General features: G+C 43.5%; 1 protein-coding gene across 7 annotated transcripts in view; it reads left to right on the top strand.

The window, feature by feature from the left end:
* The window catches only part of LOC138181950 (protein pangolin, isoforms A/H/I/S), a 281,070-nt gene that overhangs the window by 227,631 nt on the left and 36,248 nt on the right, over positions 1 to 17,191 (top strand). Inside the window, exons 1-2 of one of the 7 annotated variants that reach the window (XR_011173657.1) lie at positions 12,988 to 15,502; positions 16,794 to 16,941. Coding sequence is in view for 5 of the 7 variants with exons in the window: in XM_069117354.1 (XP_068973455.1) it covers positions 13,427 to 15,502; positions 16,794 to 16,941 (2,224 nt within the window). In the remaining 2 variants the exon portion in view is untranslated. Of the gene's footprint in view, positions 1 to 12,987; positions 15,503 to 16,793; positions 16,942 to 17,191 lie in introns of those variants that run through there. The other 6 variants (XR_011173656.1, XM_069117354.1, XM_069117352.1 and 3 more) reach the window with 6 other exon arrangements.

Consider the following 17,191-nt stretch of genomic DNA (forward strand, 5'->3'; position numbering starts at 1 on the left):
GATCATGTTAAACGGACATTTAGCAAAATTTGCTCAAACAAGAATCAACAACTGTATAGTAAAGCTATAAACAATTTAATGATGAAATAACATCGAAATATTTATCCAGTATTGGCAAAATTATAGAACAAATTTATTTTACATCAAAGAAACTTTTACCTATATAGATTCTCCTGTCAATTTTCAAACTCCAAACTAACTCCACTGCAACTTATAAATTCCACGAAATATCATTTCAAAACGATACAGTGCAGTATGATATTCATCAAACTTGGAATAACCGCTTTCCAAATATCACATGCTATCAAGCTGATCTGCTAGACGAGGCTATCGATCATTATCATGCGCGAGGAGACCAGTGGCAGGTTGCAAACCTCTAGAATTACCGTAGCCGGAGAGTAACCGAATCCAAAGCGGGGACGAGGAAACGTGTTTGCAATCAAAATTCGAAAAGAATCTCGTCGGAGGATCGAATCGGTAATCGTGCAACGCGAGCACGCTGCTTCGAAATGCGAGAGAACATTCGATACTGGAAACGAAGATGCTCGAGATGGCTGCACCATCCGCCATTCGATGTCTGATCATAATACTCATTGAAGGAAAAAGCGTTAAATACATTTTACAAAAGATGTTAGTAATAATTGTATATACCTGTATCGTATATTATATAACGATGAACGTTAGTGAAATAATTATGCAAGTTGAGATGGAGGTATCTGTAAAAAATTAAACATAAAAGCAGGGAAAAGAAAGAAATTGAAGAAGAAACGACAACGTCTGGCTGGAAATACAAGGAGAAACCTGAGAAAAGACGAGTATTGTTTCGTTCGAGGGGTTAGAACAAAGGTTTAGGAAAACTGTACCCTGCGAGCGGAAAATGGGCCACGAGGACGTTTCAAGCTTTGATATAATACGATAGAATAGATGATAGAATAAATAGATCGATTATTAGACTAAGAATGTTCATGCATTTTCATAGTTTTATGAAACTTTTAATTTCGTATGACAATACATTTTACTTTAGATTTTACGTGTATTTTTTTATACTTTTTCATATTACGAACAAAATATGAATTTTCAAATTAATACCTATAAAACAGAAATTCTGCGAGGTAACCAAAAATGGAAATAACGTTAGTATAGAAAAATTATTCGATAATTGCAATTAGTTTCGAAAGAATCTAAAGAATATATTGGTAAATTCAGAATTCATATGAGATTCAGGATTTATCTCTAAAAATTATTCGATTCGTCGTCTAGGAGGAAAGATGGCGTAAGAAGGGGCAGATAGTTGGATGCATATACAAGTAGGGAGGTACGTGGGTGGGCGTACATGGATGGACCGTGTGCAGTCGAATACGTCGGTAAATATGTGGGCCGTAACTAGGAAGCTGAACACGCGAGAACCGTGTTCGGATAGTCGTCGACTCAAAAAAAAAAAAGAAAAAAAGGAAAAGAAGGAAGAGAGAAATAGAGGGAATGAGAAAAAAGAGTAAGAAAGAGGAAAAATGTGAAACACCGATGCAACGCCGGCCATATACGGTATGCTCGGTTTAAATGCGCACGCTCAATTATTTCCCAAGATATACAGTAGTCGAACGAAGAGGGAAAACATTCGTTGCGTTATTACTTCCCCAGACTTTAATATCACTCCAGTTTCTTTTTTCCTTTTTCCTTTTTTTATTTTTCACAGGAAATGTAATCAGATTTTGCAATCGATATGCACCGCTACAATTCACGAGTAATTTAAATTGTAATTTTAAAGTACAGTCGAATTGCATTTCGATCGCATTTACTAAACTTTAAATCATATTAAATTATGATTTCTCATTTCTAAGTAGAAAGATTTAGAGAGAAAGTAGAACTATAAGAAAGGGATCTACATATTTCTGAACTTTATACGTTATTACGCTAGCAAACGCGTATAATTATACATAAATATGTTTTATTGTTAATTCGTAAAAATGTAGGAATTCATAATATGTGAACGTACATGCGTTTACAATATTGTATGTAATTTTCTATATTTATGTCATTTATGTGAAAAAAGTACACAAAAATCCAGATATCCACGCAACGAATCAAAACTTAGAAACTCGCATCGATTTATCTGCAGCAATTCATGATATCCAAACAGAGGGAGGAACGAATTGTCACACAAGCACAAATATGATACACGATGAACGCACAGCGGCCACAGGTGGACGTACGATTAATCCTTTCTGGGTAACTGGTTCCACGGTGAAACCAGAAATTTGTATCCCCTTTCCAATATTTTTTTTTCTTCTCTCTCTCCCTTCTTTTTTTTGTTATTCTTCTCCCTTTATTTTTCGGTGGCAACGGTTCAATCGATATTCGAAGGGAAAATCACAGCGGGGAAACGGCGAGGGCGGCACACACGCGCGCCCGTCTGTGTTGTTTTTGCAAAATCCTCCGGAACGAGAAGCTCTACGTTCCAGAGCCTGCGAATCGTAACAGAGGGAGAGGGGTTGGTGACATCGAGACACGGAATCGGACGATGGAACGCGTCGGGGGATGGAACAGAATTTCGAAGCGCGTCGGTTAATGATTTATTTTTACCGAATTTACAGAGCGGACTGCATTTTTCGCGAATTTATTAAAGGGTCCGACGCGGACGTTTAATTGAAAAAGCCCCGCGCGCGAATTTACCGTTAAATAATTGTTGTGTTTTTCGACGCGCCGACCGGAACGGCGGCGTAATTTCGCGGGCGCGAAAAAACGCAATCTCGCCCAATATTTGCCAGTGGCCCGGTTTTTCCGACGATAATTCCATCGTTTCGACGTTTAACTCCGATCAACGAACGTATCAGCCATCCTTTCTTCTCTCGTTTAAAATCATCTTTTAAGGGACGACCTATCATCGTGAGATTCCATAGGAGACGAAAATGGTGTATACGCGACGTGTCGCAAGGACAAAGAGGAAATTACAAGACCGATTGTTTTAACTCTAAACACCAACGCCGAGAAAGAGCATGAACAAGAGCGAGAGGGAAGTTTCATGACAGAACAGTGGTGAGATCGATCTTCGCGCAAGGGTTTGAACAAGGAATCGCAAGGCACGCCGTTCATGCAAATAACCATCGAGAGATAAATACTCGAAAGCATATAGGGGTAAAAGACACACACGCGACTAGTAACTCTTGTAATAAACAAGAAAGAGGATCATATAACCAAATGGAAGAAGACAAGATAATGCACGGTTTAAAGTATAACTACAGCAAGAGTACGACGTCCGCCGGTCGTATTACCCGTGAACGCGGTGGTCGTCCGCCACGGAACGGTCCTTCCACCCCGCTCTCGATGATTCCTCTTCCTCCCCCACCACAGATTTTATCTCTTTCTCCTTCCCTTTCTCTCTTCTCGAGCATATAACCACCCCCGCGACGAACACGGTCTCGCTGCTCGGCAGAGGAACCCACTCCTCTGCAACCCTCGTGGCATGGCCCTGGTCGACCGAACGAACGAGGGAGAGAACCCTTCCTCCCTGCCCCCAGAGCGCCTACGCCTCCCGCGTTGCCCCGGCAACCCCAGCTTGGGGTTGGCCTCCGCCTCCTCCGTGCTCCGCGGCTCCATTCACGGCAACCCCCTCTTCCTCGTCCCTTCTGTCGTTTCTGCAGAACAGCTTCTCCTCGTGCCACCACGGCTACCAACGATAGATAAAGAGATATATACGGAGCGAGAAAGAGAAGTAATCTCTTCCACCCTCCTCCTACGGTCGCGCTTCCTCGCTTCGCTACCCTCCTCGGCCACCCTGCTCGTCGAAGCAGGCTTCCACTATGCTCGGTCCAACCCCCCTTGCACGCCTCGCTCTTCTTCGCCCTTCTACTAGCCTCGTTTCGCGCGGGGAAGAAGCGAGGAGAGGAGAAGAACGTCGTCGTCGTCGTCGTCGTCGTCATAGTCGACGACACGGCGACACGACTTCGCCACGATCGTGTGTGCAACAGCGTAGGGAAATAGGAGAGAGGAAAAGGAAGGTCGAGGGAGGATGTCGGCTCCTCTGGAAGCCAACCGGATTACCGTATCTCGAATAATTCATGCATACTCACCGTACGAGAACCAGCCACCACCTTCCACGGGCCAATTTCAGCTTCCAACCCCGTGTCCCAACTTGTGTCCGGTTAAACGAAAGAGGTAGAGGCAGGGTTAGACGAGAAGCGAGTAGAAGAGGAAATAACGGAGAGAGTGCAAGCGGACGCGACGTTCTTCGCTTGGTATAATATTATCGTCCTTGTCCGTGGTGACGTGTTCGCGCTGTATTGAGAAAATATTATCGATCGAGTGGGAGTGAGATAGAGCGGACGCGCGCGCGCGCGCGACCGCCCCTGCGGGGGCGGTTGTGCCGCCCGCGGAGGGTGAACGTGAGAATTTCAACGTGGTCGATCCCGCTTCCCTCGATGGGACGACGATGCGCAGTTCGGGGACGTAAGCGAACGCCGAGCCGACCGGAAGCGGGGAGCGCAGGTAATCGGGGAAAGGAAAGTCGGAAGGGCAAATTGGGATTGTTAACTCGTGCGACGAATGCAGAGCGAGACGCGGCGAACTCGTCCGATATTTCGCGAACCGTTGTCTTTCGTAATTTTTAGGGGATCCTGTAGAATTTTTAGATACATCATGTATATTTAGGTATAATAGGAGATCATTTATGACATATTTGTGGCTTTGTTGGATAGTAAGAGAAATTGTGGATGTGCAGGTGGGAAGAATTCTTATGTAATTATGATAAACTAAATTTGTTATTGAAGTTAAAAGGCTATATGTATTTTTTAAATGTGTTATGGTGGGATTGAAAATTGTGAGGGATTTTAAACTGAGAAATATGGACCCGTATATTGAAATGTCTTTTATCATGTTCAATGCAAATAGTAGATTATGGATGTTTATGAAGTGGTTCATTTTAATCTCTTCATTCCATATACTTATACATATTGTGTAGTCTGTACGTGTTGCACAAATTTTTTACAGATTTATAAACGTCCGCAGTCCAAAAATCAGTAGAATGAATTGCATATAGACAGACAAGATTAGTCTTGTACTGTAAATTGAAATACTGCGGACGATCAAATGAGATCTTATTTTTAATACAATATAATAACATCAAAAATACGAATTCAGTAAAAAATTACTCGTAAACAAAAATCGGGAAACTTATTACAAGAAATTGAACATTACGCCAATCCTAATATCCAATTTTTATTTATTCCCTGAAAGATGTACCAAACCATAATCCTTAGTTAACCGTTTAATGTCGAAAGGTCCTTACGTCATGAAAAACGAGAGCCCGGCTGCACGTAAAAGGTTCCTTTCCTCGCACAATTCCGTTCACCCTATACTTCACGATAATCTAACGAAAATGATCAAGCGTTAAGGGTTAATAATTACCAGCCCTTAACCGAGCGCAAATAAATCCTGCAGCACACCCTTTCATCGGACCATAAATTTCCCCCAAGCAAAAAAACTGAGAAACGTTGTTGCGTGTGCGTGTTCGTAATTTCTCCGACGTGTCGCGTGTTGCACCTACGCGGCTGCTCTGGTGCAGCCGAGCGAATCGAATTTCCACGTGCGTGTCAACTGCGGAAGAAACACGTGAAGGGAGAGGGAAAAAGGAAAAAGAAGAAGGGAGAAGGGAGAAGAGCGTGCGTGAGTTTCTCTCCTCGTCAGGCTGTAGCTCCCAAAAGCGACAACCCTCTTAACGTCGCCGAAGCAGTTTCTTACGATGTTACGTGGATGGAAGGGAGGGTGGAGAACACGGCTGCTCCTCCGACGCTTTTTCTATCTGAAATAGGGTGAATCGAATTGACGCCGCGTAAGAGGCTGAACGACGCTCGTATTCGATCTTCCGGATGGAGGAGTCGCGAGTATCTCGCGATTTCTTTCCACGAAAGGGAAACACCGCTTCCGAGGGGGTTAAATCGGTGGTAAACTCTTATTCGGTTCGCGACGACTACGACGCGGAAAAGGAAGAGAAACGAGATGGAATCTTTATTGCTGGGATACCTGTGTTTTCCTCTTAGAATTACTTTTGCCTGCTTGAGATATTTTGTTCTATCTCTTTATGATAGGTAATTGGTAAATCGTAAATGAATGCTAGTTAGATTTAGAATTAGTTAGGACTAAGAAGATTGATTAGTCAGATTAGGTTAATTTCGAATTATTTTGAAATTTTCTCGAAGGACGTTTAATTCGATCTTTTAATTGCTGATGGTCGGTAAATTGTAAGCAGATATTGATTAGATTAAGAGATAGTTAAAACTAACAAGACTGATTAGTTAAGTTATCTGTGGTTTATTCTTACTTCGATAAGCAATATTTAATATTTGAAAAAAGAAGATCGAGCAAGAAATTAAACAACGATTCTTTCTTACATTCCTCGATCTGAAAAACTACTGATAAAGAAACACAGAATAGTATTAAGAAATGACTCATAGAGCGTAACAGGCTAAAAACAGGCTGCCGCTGAAAGAGAGGCAAGCAATATCTCGCGACAATTCTCCATTATTCTTTCACAAACGTTCCTCCGTACGTTTCACTCTGCGATATACATATTTCTTTTGCCAGCGTAACGTTATCGCTATTGCGAAAGACCGTGTCATTAATTTCTCTCTGTCGATACACACGCGCGGTGTCACAATGGAGGGAGTGGAAAAAGGGCGTGTAGATACGCGATTATCGTCTTTAAAACGCGGTTCCGCTCGGGTCACTGGCGGTACATGGAAAAGCTCTCTATATCAGGCCTATAACCGCGCGGATTGACGGCGTTCCGGCACAGATAACCCAATTAAAAGTTACGCGGCGCCTGTGCATCGAAGTTTCTGTGTAAAGAAAACGCGTCGCCACTCGCCGACGAACACAACTCGCGTGTTGTATCGTTCGGTGATTCGGTACACTTTCCCCGCTTGACTTAAAATCGCGGCAGGAGAAACGGGTACGGCCAGTTTCCTTCCTGGGGTGTGGACACTTGTACACCACGGGGGCACTCTCGTATTTTTGCCCTTTTTTCACTCTCTCTTTCTCTCTCTCTCTCTCTCTCTCTTTCTCTTTCTCTCTCTCTTTCCATCGTTGCTATTTTTTTTCTCTCGACGGTGAAACGCGCGACTTCTCGCTCACGTGATATCGGTGTACACCAGTCGTGGATCGTGACTAATGGTTCCAATAGCATTCTTGCAGGGTTTTTTTAAAGAATCTATTCTTTTTCTTTTTTCTTTTTTCTTTTTTATGATAGTTAAGCGATAGTTGGTATTTGGACTTGAGAATGCGAATTTATTAACAAGAAATCGAATTTGTGCTTTGAAGAATCATTAGGAGAATCTTTTACATATGTGCGTTATTGATAACGTTACTTCACTTAGCGTATCAGCAAAAATAATTCAGCATGAAATCCATTCTTTTCTTATAACATCCATATCTTCGTACGAAGAAGGTTTTTTCCTTTCATTTCATATATTTTCAATAGAATCAATATTTTGCCTAATCTTTTTATCTCATAACAGTTAGTTGATTGAAATTTAAATTTGATAATATCACGTAGATACATATGTAAGAGAAAAATTGTGTAATGCTATGTATATCGATAGAAAGTAAATATTCTTTTATTTGATCTGAGACTTCCGTTCGCTAACGAAATCTTAAACTGGAAAGATTGGAAACTGAAGCATTTTGAAACGCTGGACTAGCGCACAATGCCAGCTGTTAATGACTCAAATGCGCAGCGTTCAATCGAACGAATGAAAAGCGTCGAACGATTTCCGTGGGAGAGCCGCGCCGACTAATGCCGTACCACGCACGGTCCGGATCTACTGTGTCGAACAAAGCGGTTTTTAGCCGCACTGTCTAAGCTTTAAGGGCCATCCACACACCACTTCTCGTCTTCGAGATTTATGCAAGCTCTGTTTTGCGTGAGTCATCGTTCTTCCGATCCTTTTTATTCTAGTTTTCGTCATAAACTCAGAGAAGAGAGAACGAAAATTTCCGATCTACGGCGAACTGCACGTTTCGAACATAACAAAATTCTTTTGGTCAATTCGGTCATTTTAAGAAAATTGTTTTTTTTTTTTAAGTAGTACACTACAGACGTATTTATAAAAAAGCTCACAAAGTATCAAGATATTTTACAAATTACTTTATCGAAGTATGTTATAATTATGTTGTGTTACACCTTGTCGAAACTTCACAATACTGCAACTTGTGTACCTAAGATTTAGCAACTTTTTAGTTTTATTATAATTTATTTATATTTGTTTCTTGGTATAGATCATAATAACGTGTCTAGAGGAGTAACTAAAAATCTAGACGAAATTATTCTGAAGCCTAGCAGATTATTACGATCAATAGCGCTTCTGAAAGGCTATAATTTCCTACCTTATAAAAATCTCATTGATCTTCGGAAATAACAAATACCAGAAAATCATACTTACCGAGGGTTACCTCTAGGAAATTGTCAGAAACTTGTACAGACCACTTTTACGAGATCTTCCAACTCCAACATCCTGCGTCTCCGAATCTCGATCTTCCTATGTTTTCCACAAATTCGACGAGATGAAAATCCTATGAAAATTTTAACAAGCTCTCCGATCTTTTCTACCCGCACGGTAAACGTATCTTTCCCTACAGCGATTCGAGTCCATATCGTTTGCAACGCTATGGGAATCTCGATTTTCCGTGGATGAATAGGGCCGTCAGGTGTCGTATGGACGGGGCTTTAGATCGGATCGCGGCGGCATGCGAGACTCGAATTCCGGACGTGGAGGAGACAACGCGTACCGGAAAGTAATCACGCATATACCAGCAGACCGGGCTACAGAGAGGAAGGCCGATCGATTAGCCTGTATCCGCGATACGTACGCCGCCGCCGCGCACCGCAACTACGTGACAAATATTATCGCGATCGACCGACCAGCTGCGTTTGATGTGGACGCGTTTATGAAATGCCGACACGCCGATAATCATGCGCGACCAGCGCCCAAGGCTAAATCCGATTTGCAATATTAAGCCGCTGCCGTGTTCCCCGCACGCGGAGGACAACGAGGAAGCGAGTGTACATGCGACGACAGTTTTTCGGCCTTCGGCTAATTAGCGTGGCCGATAGGGGGCCGTGCTACCACGCCGATCGTACGAACGACACGTGGTCGAGATCGTTGATAAAGAGAATCTCCTATGCTCCCCGGAATATTGGTTGATGATATTGAGGCGAGGACGCAGGGGATGGCGATGTTGAAATTGGAAGATTTCGTAATTAACAGTTATGACGCGAGGGGACCGTCTATCTGCAAGTCGGATGGAAATTTGGAAATTTTTTGTGATTACGATCTGAAGAACCGAGTTGCGAGAAAATATTTGTGGGAAAAATTTATGAGAATCGTGGATTCAAATTGGAAGATTTTGCGATTAGCAGCTACGACGCAAGGGGCAAGTTTTTCGTATTAGTAGAAGGAAAATTGAAGATATTCTGAGACTTTCACATGGAGAACTGATTACTTTAGGAAGGAATTGATGAGTGTGGTGGGTTGAGATTGGCAAATTTTGTGATTTGGAATTAAATATAATTAGGAAGATTGGGAATTAAATGAGAATATTGGAAAACGTTGTGTTTTTAAGGTTTGAAAGAATTGATGACTAAGAAACATGTAAAAAATGTATGAAAATTTCACGTTGGGGATGCTGGATGTTGAAATTGGAAGATTTTGCGAATTGATATAATAATGCGGAAAGAATTCACGAAATATTTGACGAAATTGATGAAGAATGGAAAATGGATATAAAAACTGAAAAATTTTTTGTAATTACGATCTGAGGGAGGAATTTGTGAGAAATTTGATAGACATAGATAAAAAAGGTGATTGGACGATGTGGAATATCACAGTGCCCGATTATAAGCCAGAAAAAAGGTGACCTATCCACCCGGTTCGCTATCTATTCACTTTGGTGAAACGATTAATTGAAATCGACGCCGATAACGACGCGTCGAGTGTTGGCTCGAAGCTCGATGGCGTCCTGAAGCTCCATTAGCTTCGAGTGTCTACGTTCGAATTCAATTTTTACCAACCAACACGGTTTGAAATTTTAGTAAAGCTGTTCCTCAACCGTAGCGTACATTTTTAGAAGAAGATAAAAAAATCCCTCTTCGATATATTTGCGGCAATATTTATTAAAATCGTTCAATATAGAAATTGATACTCTTAACTTTTCCGTCGAGGCACCCTCGAAATTAAAAACACTCGCGGTATTATAAAAATGATAGGTAGCAAAAAAAACGTACTACATATATGTTTCCAACAAATTGCCCAATTGCTCGGATTTTCTAATACAAAAATTGTATCCACGTTTTAAATAGAAATTGCACGTCTATTAAGTAAAAACATTTTTTACAATTTCTAAGATCGTTCTCATCATCATCTGACAAATGCATATATATACAACTGCATGAAAATAATATCTTTAAATGTCATTAATGAACCATGGATCTTTATGAAATTATTATTAGAAATTTAAATATGCAAACATATGTAAAATCCGCGAAATAAGCTTCTCATTATAATAATATATAAAAATTAAAACTCTGTACATAGTTGTGATCATGTGAATACAAATTTGGATGAAAATTCACACTCTAATTATCAAGGTTCTAATATCTTAATAAAAATAAACGTAACATATGAAAAAAGTAATTAACCGCGTAATTAAGTAAATTAAATTAAAAAGTAATTAAAGTAAATAATAAAGGATTCAACCTATAAAAAGTCAAACACCAAGTACTAAAAATCTTCAAAAAAGATAAGAATGAAGCTAGAATTTAATAAAAACGAAGTTCGATATAGAGAGTTCCTAAAGCGAATGTCTGACCGGTCGCGTCTTGTTCCCCTGAAAACGAAGCATCGGACAATATGCGGTCTCGAATAACTCGGTGCGATGATCTTTCGCTCCAGTTACGAAAAAAAAGCCTCGCGAGAGTCTACCTCTCTGGCGTGCAAATTGGAGCACCGATAAACGTGGCTCGCTCGATCAACCCCCTTTCCAAGGGGAACGTCTATTCCGGTAACTACGTTCTGCGACACGCAGACGGGTACACTCACCCCTTGTACACGCTCTGCGATCGTCGAGAGCATTTATACAGACTTAACCGTGCACTTTTCTCGATAACAGATAGTGTTTATTGGTTTGTTGCAATTTATTATCTCTCCACGAATTTTTTTCTTTTCTTTTTATTTAAGGTTTTCGATACAAGTGCTTGTTGACAATATGGAACGTTTTAACGAAACGATTACCGATAGAATTTAACATGTATACATTATGAAGTACGTAGGATTTGTATTATAGTTTGAAAATATAACGAGATTTTATTGTCAAATTGTACTCGAAAGAGTATGTTCGTGTGAATCTAAAAAGTCAGTTATTAGATATCAAATTGAAAGGTTGTTCCAAGATTAGAAGGTTTAAGTATAATTTTTATTGGCGTATATAATATCATCGTTGAATACTTGTTAGTCGTGAACCTACTAGTACGACCATTTTCCGAGTCAAGTATCACTCAAAAAGATAGGTTAGGATCTCCGCATTTTCTTCCATCTTTGTCGAGTCTTCATTATCGCTAGAAGGTAACTCGAGATCTCTTTATAAGCAGCGAATTCTCACGAGTATGTCATTGTACGATGATGAACTAAATGGGAAAAGTAGATTATTACGATTAATTCTCTAGATACTGTTGAAGTTTTATCTCGCAATAGAGAGGGGAAATGCGGAGATGAATGTATTATAGGATTTCTATATTCAGAAATATTAGAAATTAGGATTTCTAATGATCTGTATCCTAATATGATAATTTATTGATAGATGGATTTATTACAGTGGATGAAACGGAAAACGATGATTATTTAACGTGAACTTAATGCGGTAATGTAATATTACTACGACAACTCTCGACTGTCGATTAACGGCTCTCGACACTTGACTCTCCGATGGCTAAGTGACGGCCAACGACTGCCTTGCCGAAAATATATCGATGGTCGTTAGGCCTATTGAAGTCTTCCGGCCCTTTCGGCTTGTCGACACTTGCGCTTTATCGTCGACATTGTGTGTATGTCGGCGATCTTTCCGCGGTACTACAATAGAGACCAAAGAAGCCGCTGGAAAGAGAACCGTTGTGCCAGGGCCAACGAACGCGTCGCGTTCGTCGCTAGTTGTAGCTTTCGCAGGACTAAGAAAAACTAAACACTAGAGAAGATGTAGAGTTTTCCTAGAAGTGAGACCCACTTCAACAGATACGAAGATGAATTTCTCCAAATTCTATAGAGTCCTCATCGAGACGTACTCTTCAAATTAAAATTCAATTGCCAGTTCCTCTGTCGAAGTCCTATGATAACGTCAATTGTTTTAAACATCTTTTGAACATGCTTTCTACGATTTCATAAATACGTTCTACCAATCTACCAAACTCGGAAGCAGATGAAACTCCACCGACAACAGAATTTCACCTAAGAAGATTCTAAAATAGGTCATCGATTACTATCCACGTTCATCCACCTATACATCACCAAATCCTCGAACTAACCTCACCTAACTTCGCATCGTTAAACACGTATGTACCTTTCTCGTTTATCATGGAAATCTCTTTCATGTACACCTTGTCAAAAATACGTACTTACGATGAAATAACGACAGCGTGAAATAAAAATCACAATCTACAAACAAACCTGAAACCGCAAACATTACAAACACCAATCTATATATAATTTCAAACTGCAACCTACGAAATTTGAGAGAAAGATATGGAAGCAATATGTATAAACGATGTCACCATGAGATCAATGAGCACCGCGACTCGATACGCTAATTCCGCTGGCTGTTTTATCTTTATCACCGGAGAGAGAGCAAGAGAGAGAGAGAGAGAGAGAGAGAGAGAGAGAGATACTAAACCTTCTCCGAAGCACTTGGTGACTGTACATCCGGCGGTGTATTCCGTCTCTGTCTCGCAACTGCTTGCGAGTATTCCCTCCTTCATCCTCCTCCTGCCGCCCAGTTCCTCCTGTCGGCACTGCTGTACCTCTCTCTCCTGCCCTCGCACCGATTTTCTCTTTCCGACTCTCTCTCTGACTGGGTACCCGTGGCGCGCGCTCGCCCGTGTTCCCGTTCTCTCGCTCTATCCGCCCCCGCCCCCGTGGCATGCCAACCAACGAGCCGGGGCCGCTTTCGCTTTGTGCGCGCCGGGGCGGCGGTACATCAAAGCCTTCTAGTTCCCGCTCCGGCCTTTGACGGCTGCGTCGCGGCCGCTCGCTCAGTCATCGCTTGGTAGGCGAAGCCGGCACGCCGTGGATGAACGGTCGCGCGCGCGCCAACGCTCACCGAATCCGTGGGATTCGCAGGCCACCGCTGGCCAGGAGATTCCTCCGCCGCGGGAACGCTTCCGCCGTGGACGATGTCGCCCCGTGGCAGCAAGTGCACGCGCCTCAACGCCAGGGCGACCTCCAAATCGAGGTCTATCGCTATACGTGGCGCTAATAGTCATCAGCCAAACCATCATCATCATGACCAGCAACGTCGACAAGCCGAGGTAGAAACAGGACAGGCAACGGACGTGGCTGACGAAGAAGAGAAAACCGTTAAAAGTGGCCAGTCTCAGAATGAAGGTACCACGACGACAACAACGACGACAACGACGACGACAACGACGACCAGAACGAGTAAGTCTGCGGTGGCAGCGTGCGAGGGTCGATCGTCGTGGGCGGCGCGCATGCGCCAGCCCCTGGAGAGTGGCCTCGAGCCCCGTGAAAACGGCACCCTGGTGCAACGATGGCCGACCAGCAGACAACGCCGCCGCGAGCGGATCGCTACTACCGAGGATGATCCCAATCAAGGCGATGGTACGGTATCTTCGTCCACGTCTCTGTCTTCGCCAGCTGCGTCCTCCTTCACGGACGCGTCGTCTAGAAGGTCTATCTCGCCTCCGTCGAGCATCTCATCGCCGGCACACTCCACCTCGTCTACGTCTACCGGAGCTATCTCTCGGGAGAATAATTCAAGCAAAGATAATGATCGAGGAAATGATCGAACGAACGAAGAAGCAAATACGGTGGATTCTGGAAGGTATGGTAACGAGTCACATCAAGATAGAATCAGAAAAAGGAAACAGGAGAGACAGTGTTTCATCAGGTCACGAAGTGTTAGAGAGGTGATAACGGAGAAATCTGCGGTTGCTACGCCATCAACGTTGTCTACTTGTGTTCCTACTTCTTCGACGGTCTCCTCTTCCTCGCCGTTCTCCTCTTCTGTCTCCACGACTTCCGACAAGGTCACGGAGCAGTTCACGCAAGCTAATATAAGAGGCTGCCCTCCGGTCACTCATTCGTCCGTTATAGAGAGCCTGAGGAACGCTCTGGAAAGCTACGACCGCAGTAGAATCTACCTCGCACATGTGTCCTTCCTGGATTGGCGGGACCTGCCTGGACGACGTCGCGCCACCTCCACAGCTGGCGATTCCGAGAGGGTGTGGGTGGTGGGGGCGGCGGATCACGAGGGCCACCACAGGACGCGACTGCTGGTAACCGGTCGCCATTGGCGGCCACGTTGCCTCAGACGAGTCAACATGCTCAGCCAGCCTGTGATCTACGCTGGTGGTGGCAGGGGTTCTCTCACGGTGGATCTGTTCCTCTGGTGGTTCCATCGAGAGTTTGCCGTGACGGCGATGGCTATGCATCCCGACGGAGCTGTGTTGGTCGCTGAGACCGCGGATTATTTGCCACAAGAAGCTGATTGCGTGGCTGCGGATGGATTAGTCAGGTTGTTCGTGGTACCGAAAGATTGCCTCGAAATGAGGATCGTAATTAGAGAGTTAAGAGTCAGACTGGCGACGGGTGTTCTTTCTAGAGCCTGCTACGGAGTCCATCGGAAAATCTCCAATCCTAATAAAGAAACAGATACTTTAACCACGTATTTAAAGAGATTCACGTTGAAGGAAGCTTTCGCCGATCTGCACAGAGCATGGCTAAGCGTCAGGTCAGAAACCTTCGCAAGAAGTTGGATCCTGCCGCGAGATCGCGATGACCCCTCGATCGGTTGTTCGAACAACGTCATCGGCCTCACTTTATCGTCTCGGATACACGCGTCTGATCAAGAGGAAGACAGGATGCTTCTAGTCGAGCTGCAGAACGTTGCTCGGGAAGTGGGTCTGGAGGTCAGCGACGACGAACTGAGCAAATGGATCCTCGACGACGAGAGCAGCGAAGCTTGGTGCGTCAGGAAGAAGGAGTTGGAGGAGGATCATTGCCGCGGGGTGAAGATCGAGGCGGAAGAGAAGTGGGCCGATTACGAGGGCGGGAAGCAACAAGGGACAGACGACGAGGAGGACGAGGAAGAGGAGGAGGATGAAGACGAGCCGACCGCGGAAGAGACCGTCGGTCTACTGTCGAGGGTGCTGACTTGGATGGAGCGGGAGCCTCTCGATCCAGGACTATTACTCGCTGTCAGATCGATGCGCGATACCGCTGCACTCATGGTAAGCACCGACTGATAAGAGACAACCACTCGACGAGGTATCGATCGCCGCCGCGAGAGTTGAAACCTCGGTGGGGTTGAGGCTATGCGACCTTGCGAGCCTCGCGCCGTGCCTAGATTGAACTAATTCTCTTCTCTACTCGACTGTTAGGAAGAGGAAAAGAGAGAAGGGAGAAGGGACAAGAAGGGATGAGACTCGTCGCGCGAGAGGACGTTGAAGGGCCACTCGAATTCGGCGATACGTCGTCGAGCCGGCGAATGGAAAGCCGAACGAGAGAACGAACCCTCGAACGTTCGAGGAGCGCGCGCCGCTGCCGCCGTCTTTGCAAATTAATGCTCGAGCTCGTCCTCTCGATAAGCGCGCTTTTCCCCCTTCGAGAGTTTATTGAATTGTATATTATATTTCCTCCTCGACGAGAGAACGAGGGCTTTTTAGTCCTCCGTGTCGTCCTCCTCGCCGATGGGACGACTCGTCCAATGCCGTCAAGGACAACGATGCTAATGTCTATGTTAAATAGGGAGGAACGGAAATGGTACTCGACAGGGGCCGATCAAAGAATCGGATACTACCTTTGTTCGATCGTTAAGCCAACTTGTTCATGATAGGAAGGTTGTGGTAAATGGGATGGTTTTGATGGTAACTGGCTGATCGTTGTTTGATCAAGGATAACTTTATAGTCACCACTTGATCAATCGGGGATTCTTCGTTTTTAGGGATCAATTATGATATTAGTCTTTTTATTTTTTAACCTCTACGATCCGTTTTAATTATACATGTTTCACGTTCTTAATATTTCAATATTGAAACGGTATCGATATTTTTGAATGTTCCAATGTTTGAATATTTTAAATTTATATTTCTTAATGACATGTGAACGGAGAAATAATCCATAAATTAAAACCCGATTAATCTTCTTCTACATAACGCGTCGATATCTTGAAATTTCGAAGTTCAATTAGCAAAACAGGCGGCGCATCATCGATCAAACGATAGGGGGGAGGTGATGGAGAAAAGAAATCAATTTATATCGTCTCACGCAAACACCTGTCGATGCTTCCGGAGTATCAATTAATTAATTGATATCCCCTGGCGGATTGCTAATTACCTGGCTGCATTAACGAAGCATTAATCAACACCGTATTAATTAATTACTCGATAACGATAATGCAACGTCGACACGCGAGGCTTGTACGCTATACCGTATCGAAAACGACGCCGGATATATACTTGTTTTCGATTTCACAACGCCCGTTCATGCTAACCGTTTCCCCTTTCTCTGTTTGATTTATAGGCGAGCAAGATGGGCCTGGCGGGGACGCATCCGAGCGGTTTGCCCTTCTTCTGCCCCAATGGGGACCACCTGACTCAGCCTCCGCCTGCTCATATGGGAATTCCACCGTACGGGACGCTCGATGCGGGTAAAGCAGCCGCAGCGGCAGGTGAGTACCGAATATCGCCTTTAAATTGTATCTTCGAACAGGTTCAACGATGGTTATATCGTTTTTTTCTTTAGTTCTTTCTTGCAGCAGTGTGTTGGAAACTTTTGGAGGGGGATATTGAACTCAGTGGTCGAATTAATGGTTCAAGTAGGATTGAAATTTACACGAGTACTTTTAAATTTAAAACTGGAAATTTCAAAATTATAGAAGTTGGAATTTCTGAAAAATGAAATATTTATTCAAAAAGGGC

This window comes from Bombus flavifrons, chromosome 7 (genome assembly GCF_040668555.2).
Source record: "Bombus flavifrons isolate JBK064 chromosome 7, iyBomFlav1_principal, whole genome shotgun sequence".
Classification (NCBI taxonomy): domain Eukaryota; kingdom Metazoa; phylum Arthropoda; class Insecta; order Hymenoptera; family Apidae; genus Bombus; species Bombus flavifrons.